Consider the following 13017-nt stretch of genomic DNA (forward strand, 5'->3'; position numbering starts at 1 on the left):
GTCTGGAGCCTGTGCTCCACAGCAGGAGAGGCCACAACAGTGAGAGGCCCGTGTACCGCAAAAAAAAAAAAAAAAAAAAAAAAAAAGAATCCCCGACACCCACACACAATCAATACCTAAATGTGTAACTGCATATATTTATGTAGAAGGAGAGACAGAGATACATATATAGATGCGAACAGCTTACTTTTATTCTATGTGAATATAGTTACATGGTTGAGCCTGACTCGTCTCCTCATCCTGGTAATTGTTCAAGCACTGTAAGATGTGTGTACCACACATTTTAAAGCATTTTCTTTAAAGCATTTTAAAGAAAATGCTTTAGAATGCTAATAGCTTTATTTGTCTTTTGATAGTCTTAATAATATAATGGTTTTAGCAATAGCCTTTATGAATCTATCATCTTAATTAAAGAGGGACTTTATTTTTCATCCAGATCATTTTCAAGTTTCAAAATGTATGAAGGATTGGTCCTATCTCGATTTGGTAAGCTATTATTTACATCTGCTGGTTAGCAGAAAATGTGTTAACTATGCATTGCATATAAAAATATGAAAAATGTTAATAGTGTAATATGTTTGGGGGCTTGAATAATATTTTATTAAAGACAATAAAGATTTTGATGAAAAAACCCCCAAATCCCTTAAATGTTAATAATACTTTTCAAATGTAACACATCTTGAGAAAGTTTTTTCCTATCCTGGATTATAAAAAGGAGTTGAGGGCTTCCCTGGTGGCACAGTGGTTGAGAGTCCGCCTGCCAATGCAGGGGACGCGGGTTCGTGCCCCGGTCCGGGAAGATCCCACATGCTGCAGAGTGGCTGGGCCTGTGAGCCATGGCCACTGAGCCTGTGCGTCCGGAGCCTGTGCTCCGCAACGGGAGAGGCCACAACAGTGAGAGGCCTGCGTACCGCCAAAAAAAAAAAAAAAAAAAAAAAAAGAGTTGAATCTTCCTTCTGTCAAATAGTACTTAGATTTCCCTGGGGAATTTGTAAACGCCCTTAAATTCAGGGAAGCTCAACATATTAATTTTGTTAGTATATATCTATCAGGATGCTAAATATATTTATCAGGTGGAGAAAAAAAAAGACCTGTTCTCTGGATTACTATGGCATTTGTGATATTTTAAATGATCGAGAAAAGGAAAGATGAATCAAATATTTTAACGACTGCCCCAAATGGTTAAAGATTCTGCAGCACGTCATACCTTTTCTCCAATGGAGTGTGTGTTGCTTCTGGCAGAGAAATGTATATGAATGACTAATCTAAAAAGACAAATATTATGTTCCTGTAGGTACTGTTTGTCCACATAAGAGAACTCAGAACTTTCAAACTGGAAAAAACTGAAATGGAAAAAAAAACAAAACCTGCTCTTAAAATGTTCCCATATGCTCTAGATAAGAACAGTTAATGAATAATGAAGGAAGTGGTGTCTTGGAGTGAGACTGGTTCATTGTTCTCCTGAGAAGCATTTTAGACTAATTCTCCTATGACTCCATGACTAAATGGATTTATAATGCACCACTTTAATGTTAATAATCTACTCGCCCAAATCAAGCAAACAGCAAGACAAAGATTGAATCATTTTGTGATTAAAGCAAAAAATCAACACTGGTCCTATGAGCCAATCTTTAACAAACATTAATTCTCCACATTGTTCCTTCTGCCCCCAAGATTTTGGGGGACTAGGCGGAAATATGTTCCTTTAGATGTCTTGTAATTTTGCTGATAATTTTTCTCCATAAAATAGCTCTACTCAGAAAATGAAACTGTTCATCTAAAAAAGATCAACTATACATTATAATTAATTATCAAATATATCAATTTAATAGTGGTATGGGTTAGGAATGATTAGTAGTGAGTTGATTAAGTGTTAAGACTACAAAATGGATTTAAGTTTAGGGCTCAAATTCATTTAGCTACATTGAAAGTATTATAGCAGTCTCGGTGCATTAAGACTCCACAACACATGATATTACACTTTTAAAAAAGCTGGAATATTTGTATTATTTTAGAAGACTACACAACTTAGAAGTGTCAGCAAAAAAAAAAAAAAAAAAGCAATAATGATCCTGTACTTGTCTGGGGAAACTTTTAAGGGTTCCACTGGGGACAAAGGAGTTCATTTATTGGATCAGAAATAGTTATCGAGGTCCTACTATGAGCCGAGCACTACTTACAATATCGTTATTAATGATTTCCACATGGAAGTCTGGACAGTGAAACCAAGGGAGCTCTCAGGGTGTCTAGGTCCTCTTTTCTGCCAAGAGCGTGCCAGGCAGAGGGAGAAGCAGCAGAACATTTCCCCTCCGCCGGGGGTGGGGGGTGGGGGGTGGGGGGTGGGGCGTGGGGCACGGCCTGAGCGCTAAGCGAAGGGCCGGGGAGGGAAGGCGAGAGCCGGAAGGACACGCGTGCCGCGCTCAGCTCAGGGCCTGACTTACAGTCCAGGCTTGATCCAGGAAGCGCTGTCATTCTTCCTTAGGGTAGAGGGGTGAGGGTGGAACACTCCTCGGACCGAAACTAGGAGGAGACGCGGACAGCGCTGGGCGGGAGGGCCGCACGCAGGAAGCGCACATCCCACGGAGCCTTCAGGTACACGATTTCTCTCCTCAACAGGCTTCCGTTCTCACTTGCTGTTGATTCTTCTCACTCCCACCTCTTTTTCCTCTAGGCTCTGGGTTGCTTCTCCCCAGTTCCCCCTCAACACTTCGGAAAATATTTTATTAACAACTGGAGGGTGCAGCTAGTGACTGAAACTTCATTGCCAGGACCTGGGGAGTCTTGCTTATGGGCCTACTTAGAACCTATTTGTCCAAGGACAATTAGTAGTGCATAGCTATATTTTTCTTCCCTCTCTTTGTTTGCCAAGTGCTATTTAAATAACGGATACCCAGCCAGAAGAAAAGATGCCTTGAAGAGTAACACCATGATGTCCTTCCCAGATGTTTGCCTTTAGGAGGAGAAATGAGTTACACAGAAACAAGATGGGGAATTGCTGGCTAGATACCAATACAGTAAGGGACACATGCTGTGGGAGTGATCGATGCTTCAAAAATCAAATATGTCAGCAATCGATGATGCTATTGAAGAGGCTACCATAAAATGTCCATGTGGGGACAGAGAAGTACGTGAAACATTCAGAAATTAATCTGCAACGTCCGGCAGCGTCTGGACGTCTGCCTCCCCTTGTGGTTGGCAGTCCTTAAAATCACAAATTAAAAAAAAAAAAAAGTTAATTTGATGTAAAAGTTGAAAAATATGACCTCTGAGGAAAGGTGAAAGGAACTGGGGTTATTTGGGCCAGTAAAACACAACTGCAGGACTTACTTAATAATGTCAACATACTTGAAATCAACTGTTCTTCAGGCATTCAGGTGTCTGAAGCAGACACAGCAGAGTGAAAGTGCAGTAAGATACTTTAGTTTAACTTTAATAAGGAACTTCCTGGAAGGAATCTAAATCTCTTACTGCAATTTAACTTAACATTACAAGGTTAATTAAACACAAACAGACTACCAAGGAAAGTTGTGGAATCTTGGCTCTTAGATCGAAAACCATGTATCTTAGCTGGTTTAGGTTTACTTCTGTCTGGAATGAAGAGACTGGATTGAATAACCCCCCGAGTTTGCTTACAGTATATTGTATAACTGGTCTTATAGCTTTTTGATTTCTTCCGCGCATGGGTGAGGCACTGATCCACATGAACACTAGGGGTGAAGAAAAAGCACAGCAAGCCCTATATACCAAGTGAATCTTGAGTTTCTGTACTTGGCATAAGAAAGGAAAAGTGTTATTTTTAAATTGACTCCTTTCCTGAACACTATTAAGGAGAGCTCTAGTTTGAAACAATATTTTATTATAGCACTAAAAGATAGTCCCAAACCATTAGCATACTGAGTCCACTGAACTACTTATCAATACTACATTCAAAGTAGTCTGTTTTGAGCAAAGAAAGGGCTTAAGTAGAGCTTAACAACTAACCACCACCACCGCTTATTTTTGGCCTTATTAGGAATCTGACATTAAAAAAAAAAAAAAAAAAACCCACACACTTTTATTATATATGGTAAAAAATAAGAACAAAAAATCAGCCCATTTTTTCACAGTATTACAGTGGTTTAATACATTGCTCTCATGTGCTGCAATATTCAAAAAAGGATAATTTGTGAAAAAAAATGGCTGTAACTGCTAAACATTTAATGAATTATGGTATAATTCTAAATAATTATTCTTCATCTTTTTTCTTCTGTCAAAGTGGGCAAAATCATTTCTTTTTATTGCTTTTCTCGTCCTATTTTTTAAAGAAAGAAACAAACCAGGGTGACATCCATTCCATTTTAAGCTAATGCTTCTATTATTTCATATCTGAATGGGGCTGACATCATCAGCTCCTTCGTGTCCCAAAAGATACTTAGCTCTAGTCCACTGTTACATACTTTATGCATTACATGAAATAAGATATCTCCAGATTTTGAAAATATTTATTTTAAAAACAGCAATCAAATTGTGTGTAATCACATTTTCTGCCTGGCTTTGAAAGCTACATTATTCAATATGCTAGTGGTCCTTTCCATCATGGCAACACATTAGCAATTCATGCTGCTCTAATACATCTGACTTCCTTGATGTACAGCACTCCCTACAGACCCAGAGAAATACTCCTGCTTCAGTTCCATGTGTCCTGCGCAGTACCTACCGAAGTGATGGTTGTCAAAACAGTTGTACAGTGGCCTTTGAATGCAAAGTGTGCCATGACTGAAAGCTTCAAATGACAATAAATCTGAGTATATACATTATGCTTGCTTTTGTTGCCTGGAAAAACTAAGGCATTCGGGAAATAAACCCCCCAATTTTATTGCCTTTTAACATCTTTTTCCATTTTAAACTCCAGAACTGGAAACTTGAAGCATTCAAAGAAATTGAAATCTCCTTTGTTGCATTTTTCATTGTAAATTTTCTATACTGTGTCATTAGGAACCACACTCTACAAAAAGCCCAGGTTCTAAATGAATCCTTTCTGTGAGGCCATTCTAAAACTTTGCATGGTTTTTCTTTGTATGAAAGAGCTTCTGTTGCCTGCACAAAGAACAAGCGATCACCACATATATCGGCCAGGCAGGAGCCTTCGATGACTTTATACAAGGTTGCATTTTGCCTTTTACCAGTCCATGGTGAAACCCAGCAGTGAATGTGCCAGGGTGGAGAGAAGAAGGAGAGGCTCTTGATTTCAGTTTGTACGAATCAAAAGATTTTTCTTAAACCATGAATACTTAATATGAACATTTTCTTATTTTACCCTTCTCCCAAAATAGCTCTGTAGTTTCTTTTTAACAACATGAAAACAACATCACTTTCTTCTTAATGGCAGAATAATATTTTCCACTCAAAAGAAATGTTCTGTCCAATAGGTTCAAGTATCTTAATAACCGATTAGGTTTTGGGGTGGGGGGACAGGTAAAACACTGAGAATCTAGTCCAAGTGATGGTGGGAAAAATGACTAAGTAACTAAAGTGACAAGTTGAGTGAGTTGTGACTCTGGATCATAGTTATGTGGTCGATAGAGAATGAATCATAGGAAAATGCCAACCCTGGAAAGGACCTCAGAGATCAACTAGTCTTGTGGTTTTCCGTCTTCTTTGGGGGCAGAATCCTATGTTCAAGGGAATTTTTACAAGAAATGTGAACAAGTGAGATGAATAAGCGCAACATGGCTCTGGCTGATTCCTGGCTTCCCCTGGCTCCGCCTGATCTAGTCCAACCCCACTGGTTACAGACAGGGTGCAGCGAATTGTCCATGGTTAATAAACTTATTCCAGGCAGGGCCTGGCCTTCCAGACTCTCATTCCAGTGCTCTTCTAACCAGATTCCACTCTTGGAAAAGCACAGGCGGTCAATTATCCACTATCAAAATAACTCAGGAATTTTGAGAAAAACGGAACTCTTGCATATTGGGTCATGAGTGGCTGTTTAACTTGGACCTAGAGAATCAGAACTAGTTGGCACTTGTTCAACAGTATATACTAATAGAAATTCTACACTGTTTTATAGCCTGGTCTTGGAAAATATGGACTTTAAGACAATGGAATCTTTTTTCAAGTGCCAGAAATCTTACTTTTTGCAGGAGTCCTGACTGACTACTAACACATAAAATGGCACAGGCAAGAATATACAAAAAGGAAGTGGTGGGAAACTTGGGAAGGAACTGCTGTCACCCTATGTATGTTTCACCCCTGTATATATTTATGGCAAGTTTCAGAAGGCAATCTAGATTTTCTACCCTGGTGACCTTTTTATCAGAAAGGGATACCCACTGAATATATCTAGCACCTACTGTGTGACAGGCACTACTTTACAGATATTAACTACGCTAATGCTACAACAGTATGGGATTAAGTGTCTTATTATATCTATTTTATAGGTAAGGAAACTGAGGCACAAAAAGGTTATGTAAGTTGCTCAGCGTCATGCAGCTGGTATAGGTCTGTGCCAAGATTTGAACTCCGGTAGTTGTGGTCCAAAGATGTCAGTTTTAATCAGAATGATGTGTAAGAACACTCAGTAGAAGGTAAAGACTTCTTTGGTGACTAGCAGGCTTATTGCCCTTTTTTTTTTTTTTTTTGACAGATGTGCAGAAGATTAAGGGTTTAAGTATAAATAACTCTTTTGGAAAATCTTCTCTCGTGCATTTTAAGTTCTCCAAAAGAGTTATACATATACAGTCTTGCTTTTCATATTTTATTTAGCAAACATATAATAATGCTTCCTATGTGCCAACCAATGGTCTAAGCAATTCTTAAATATTCATTTCACTCCATGAGGTAAGGACGATCATTATCCTTGTTTTTCAGGTAAGGAAGCTGGGGTATTCACTGGTTGAGCCACTGAGCAAGTCTCTTAAGTACCCTGAATCTCCATTTTTCATTTGTAATATTGGGATAAAAATACTCAGATATTGATTTCTAATTACGGACTAAATAATTTTACATCTAATATATTAGAAATTTGTTGGTAATGCTTATAATCAGTAAAACTGTATCACTTATGTTGCCAGTGGGGATAAGAAACAGGCAGATATAAGAAAATTTAAATTTAAAATAAAATTTCAGAAAAGATTATATATTATACAAAACAGCAACATATATAACACATAATAATGCATGTATGTTAAACATTACAATAACCTCTAAAATATATACAATATATAAATGAGAATTAAAATATTTTCACCTATTTGATCCATTCAGATTCTAAAATTCCATCATGTGAAAATACTAACACAAAGATCTGAGCACCCTACTAACAGCAGAAGTCTCAGCTTTAATAACATTGAAGAGCTTCTGGAAGATAAAATTGATGACAGTTGATCCTATACATAAATCTACCTAGGGTGGCTTATACTTACAAGATTTTAAAATCTACAGCAAGTTCATTATTTAGAATCCACAAGTGTCAGCTTTTATGAGTTGTTCCCAAACTGTAGGTGACCTTGAAAGGAGTTATCAGAAAGAGCCCTGTCATTTCTAGGTGGGAAGCTTTTACTTCCTGTTTCTGTAGCCATTATTTCCTCGTCTATATGAACACTGATAACCTAAATTGTGCACTATTCCATTTCATACATATGTCATAAATATAGGGGCCTCCCTGGTGGCTCAGTGGTTAAGAATCCGCCTGTCAATGCAGGGGACATGGGCTCGAGCCCTGGTCCGGGAAGATCCCACATGCCACGGAGCAACTAAGCCCAGGCACCCCACTACTGAGCCTGAGCTCTAGAGCCCGCGAGTCACAACTACTGAGCCCACGCACCACAACTACTGAAGCCCGCACGCCTAGAGCCCGTGCTCCGCAACAAGAGAAGCCACCGCACCGCAACGAAGAGTAGCCCCTGCTCGCCTCAACTAGAGAAAGCCTGTGCGCAGCAAGGAAGACCCAATGCAGTCAGAAGTAATAAATAAATAAAAAATAAATAAATTTATTAAAATATATATATATATATATGTCAACAACTGATAAACCAATCAATCATCTGGTTAAATTTTGTGATCACATTATACACAAGCAAAGTTGCCGGGAAAGAGTTTTAGTCAGTTTTTACAAAGACACATGAAAAAAGTATCTTATAGACCTAAAGTTACTTCAAAGAAAATAATCCTTAGCCCTTTTTAAATATAAAATATGGCAATATGAAGGGTTGTTCATCTTCAGATTCATTGATTTGGGAATGATGTGCAAACAACTTAAGAGCTCGTATTTCTGTTCTCACTGTCACCACCCTGCGTGTCTCCACACTCCTTGCCTGAGTTACAGCAACAGAGGGCTCCTCAGACCCTACACAACTCCAGTTTCCTGCCACTGCGATCCCTCCAGAGAGATGCCAGAAGGATTTTCCTATGACACTGCTTTCATAATGCTTTTGCCTTGAATGAAAACAGTCAGTGGTTTCTTAGACTCCATCATATCAAGCCCACAGTCCTTAGTGACTTTTGAAACCTTTTGTCAAATCTCCTAACTTAAAATATCCAGCCTGCTTTTCAAATGCTCTCTCCTAGATGCCTTTTCTTTCCTTTCTGCTTGTCTAAAGCGAAACCATCTTTCAAGACCTGACTGCCGTCCTACCTTTTCCACTAAGTTTTATAAACTGCCCAAACCAGATGACTATAATCTCTTCCAACCAGGATTCCTACTGGGTTCACGGCCAGTAAAATTGTGTTTAGCCCTTCTCCTGTCTCTAACTGCTTGATGTTTCACTCAAACTGTTTCATACTTAGTTACATTTTTTCTGTAGTTTACAAGCTCCTAAAGGACAGTGACCATATTTTATCAATCATTTGAGCCCTTTCAAATAGAGCACAGAAGGCATTTAAAATGTACACACTGATGAGTGGCATTCTAAACACATGATAGCTCAAAATAAGATTGGAGATGCCCCTTGTTTCTCAAAGGAATTAGTAGACTCCAGTAAAGTCGGCCTTTCCAACTTTATTAGATTTCTACTGCAACTTTGCAGTATTATCAAACTCTGGCTCTTGCAATCCAGTCAGAGATCCAAGCCTTGAAAAAGGACTCTTAAAACAAATTTCATCTCCAAATCTACTTTCTTCAAGACCACGCTGGCTTAAAAAATGGGTTTCCTGTAGATTTAATGTTAAATCAACATAATTAACTGGACCTATGCTGTCCAGGATAGTAGCCACTGTACATGTTGCTACCTTACGTGTAATTAAAATACAATAAAATAAAAATCAGTCTTTCAGTCATGCTAGCCACATTTAAAGTGTTCAATAGGCAATGACTATTGCTACTGGAGAGCATGCATAACAGAAACGCCATCATCACAGAGAGTTCTATTGGACAGTGCTGAAGCCTATCCAAAGTCTCGCCAAAACTTAATTTGTTGGAGCAGCTTTTTTACTTACAGCATAAAATGCTAGGACCAGTACTGTGAGAGGCAAGCTAGATGTCCACCTCAGAATATGGTTTGGAGGTACTGGGAAGTCTCCCCATCCTATGAAAAACCCAAATACACTCACCTTGCCAAGAACTGGAATGGCAAATTAGAGCTTCACTCGCTTAGTTTAGGCTGAACAGGGACCCTCTGCCTTGTAAAGTGTGAAAAGTTCCAAGGGAAATACCATGTTGATGGGAAAACACTGAAGTCCGGTTTCTGACAGTGGGTTGGGTGGAAAGGAGCCTAAAGAATGAGGATGAGGGCCTCCCTGGTGGCGCAAGTGGTTGAGAGTCCGCCTGCCGATGCAGGGGATACGGGTTCGTGCCCCGGTCTGGGAGGATCCCATATGCTGTGGAGCGGCTGGGCCCGTGAGCCATGGCCGCTGAGCCTGCGCGTCCGGAGCCTGTGCTCCGCAACGGGGGAGGCCACAACAGTGAGAGGCCCGCCTACCGCAAAAAAAAAAAAGAATGAGGATGAGCAGAGGCTCCTGACAAGGGAAGAGGGAAGCAGAGTAGAGGAAGGGCCTAGAAAGCGGTGCTACACAGCTGCAACTAGATCCAGTCCCAAGCACATCATCTGAGGGTGGAGTGACGTAGCAAGGGCGGCAAAACTGGGAAAATTCCAGGTGCGTGTGTATCCTGAGGTGGCTCAAACGTCTCACACAGAGTGAATGGCGAAGTGGGAGGGTCCTGGAATGCTAAGAAGGCAAAGTACATAAAAGAAAAAGGGTTTTGAGACTAAAACGATACAACTGAGCATCTCATTATCCTCCTGTGGCCCAACTGTATTAGCACGTGAGGAAGAAGCAGAGAGGACAAAACTGGTACTTTATGTGCTGTGTTCGTCCTTCCTCTCCTTCTCAGTGAACAGGGAAGCCTATGAAGCATGACGTGGACGCCTTACTGGCTCACGAACTGGGTCTGAAGGCTTAGCCCCAAAGAGGGATAGGCACGTGATTTTTCAAGGTCACTACCTGGAAGTACAACATTAATCAGATTTACACATTTAGCATGTTTTCTAAAAAATCCATCTTCCATTTTATGAAGTCACGGTTAATACTCTTAGGATAAATCTATACAGGTGGAGTATCATCTAAAAACCGGGACAACGGTGTCGAGATTTTTGCTCCTGCTGGTGCTGGGAACAAGTCCTCCCCTCTTGTCCACCCAGCTAGCTGCCAGTTCTGAGGAGAATTCTATACCCTACCATGGCCTGTGACATTAGGCTCAGGGCTCCATTCCCCCAAAACGACTACGGGGTCTCTTTCCACTCTCCTTCCTCCCCTCTTTATGTTCATGATAAACAGAAAAACCTTCTTGTGAAGTCACTAAAGTTAGAGATATATCACCAAATGATTTAGGTAAGTGGTAACATGAAACGCTTTCCTATCAGAAACAACATAAGATGAGCAAGTTATTCGATTTGTTCATTGTGAAAATGACAGAACTGTTCACTGGCTTATAAAAATGACAACAGAGGTGGTTGGACTGTTAAGTGATTGAACGACGCAAACCAAAGAACGCTCATTAGAAGTCACTGTTAACCTGAGAGAGAGTTTCATTACATGGTAGAAAGCTCTGCCCTTGGCCATATACTACTGACAATATTCTCTACTCCTTGAGATATAGACAGAGAAATTATTAAGGTTTTAGATGACATAAAAATCAGACGGAAAGATTTTATGGTGTCAGTATTTCTCAAGCACGGGATACTTGTTAAAAATACAGACTCTTGGACTTCCTGGGTAGGGGCTGGGCATTCAATTTTTGCTAGTCTTCTGGGTGATACGTAGTCTCACTAAATTTGAGAAGTGTAGAACATTAGAAGATTCAAAGTGACAAACAAAGTCCAAGAGACAGAAACACTTTAGTAGAGATAAATTTTGATCACCCAAATTATACCTTCAAAATAAAGATGAAAATTGTTTTCTTGCTTTCCTATTATATAAATTGGTGGAATTTGAGAGAGGAAAATAGGGGAGCAACCAACTTTCACAGCAGTTCCTAAAAGAAGTGGGGATCTCGCTTGTGGTGAAGAATCCTGCACTAGATGAGATGCGGCACCTTTATGGTAACTTTTTATCTAAAAGCTAGCAAGACATTTTGACCATATGACCACACATTCAGTGTCAAATAGTATTTAGGACTTTGGGTTATAAATATGAGTGATCAAACATGTAATTAATTGATTTTGCCTTGACTTCAATGTAAAATGGAAAATTGCTTTAGGATTTTACAGGATTTATGGATTTAGGATTTCATAGCTAAAAACGATTCTAGTTTCAGAAAGCCACGCTACGATGATTGAAAGCTTCTCGCATTAATTTCGACCTTGTCCTCGCTGTGTCCCCCGCTCCCCCCTCCACCAATCAGTCAGCAGACCCTTACCACAGAAATGGAGTTGGGAAGCAGCGCTCCGTCCTGTCCCAGCATGTTGGAGACGGTGATTTCAGGTAGGTCCATGTTTTGTGGATGAAACGGGAGCAGGCCATTATGGTTCATTGGGTGACACAGAGCGTGGTAACCGGGTTCGACCTCGTTCAGGTGCACCAGCGAGTGGTCGGGGAGGGAAGGAGGAGTGATGGGTGGAATGTTGAAGTCTTCACTTTCCAGGCTTGGACCAGGGTAGGACTGAAAAGACAACGGTGATATTGATACAAATTATCATCCCCTTCTTTTCATCATGGTGAACAAACACACATGACCCTTCCAGATATTATTACAAGCATCATTAAGGATTTGGCAAAGACACTGCAAACACTCAGATTATCCTGCTGCAATTTCTCTATCACGCATGGAAGAAAACTGCCTCGAAGGCACAGCCACTTCTCGGATAAAGAGTACCGCCATTAAGCAGTTTTATTGTTCCAAGAAGCTGAACTCAAACAGATTTCAAAGGTCCCATTAAAATGCTCCAGAGTTTTAATCTAGCTGAATACCTTTTTTCATGGGAATTGTGGGGAAGGAAAGGCAATTTATAAAATTAATATTTGATCAAACATGTTTCATAGGGCTCCCTACTGCTCAGATCATGAGATGTAATAAAATGAATTCCAGAAGTTCTGAGGCAATTGCTTCTGGGTTTTGAAGAGCGACATGCTCACAGCTGACAAAAAAATTTGGTAAAGCAGTAGCTTAACCATGTTGCATAAGTGTGCCTTCAGAGAAGGTGTCATATATGAAGATAATGCCATTATAAGCTATTTTTATCATGAGGATTATGCCATCAAAATAAAAATGAAGATGGCTTTCTTGATTTCTGACTATTCACATTTATTTGATCTACCCGTAGAAGACAGTAAATAATTGTGTAATCATTTACATGCAGTGCGGCCAATTTTGAAAGACAAAATTACACAAATATCATTATAATACTAATTTAGGAATAAAAGTCAATCAGTAAAATAAATAACAACATACGTGGGGCTTTTTCTTTTAGAAAGGAGCTTTTAGATAAAACAGGAAGGGAGGGAGCAAAGAAGGCAGGCAGGAGTGTGTGAGGACGCTCCTGCTTACAAATGGAATGTGGTAAACATGGAACATATAAGGAGGCACTGAATAATAAAATATTG

At 39.8% G+C, this 13017-nt stretch overlaps 1 protein-coding gene across 2 annotated transcripts in view; it reads right to left on the reverse strand.

Moving 5' to 3' along the window:
* TOX (thymocyte selection associated high mobility group box) overlaps positions 1 to 13017 on the reverse strand; it is a 296795-nt gene that overhangs the window by 123388 nt on the left and 160390 nt on the right. For both annotated transcript variants that reach the window (XM_060116132.1, XM_060116131.1), the window contains one exon: positions 11834 to 12076. In XM_060116132.1, the coding sequence (XP_059972115.1) occupies positions 11834 to 12076 (243 nt within the window). The remainder of the gene's footprint in view (positions 1 to 11833; positions 12077 to 13017) is intronic.

Source organism: Mesoplodon densirostris, chromosome 13 (assembly GCF_025265405.1).
Source record: "Mesoplodon densirostris isolate mMesDen1 chromosome 13, mMesDen1 primary haplotype, whole genome shotgun sequence".
Classification (NCBI taxonomy): Eukaryota; Metazoa; Chordata; class Mammalia; order Artiodactyla; family Ziphiidae; genus Mesoplodon; species Mesoplodon densirostris.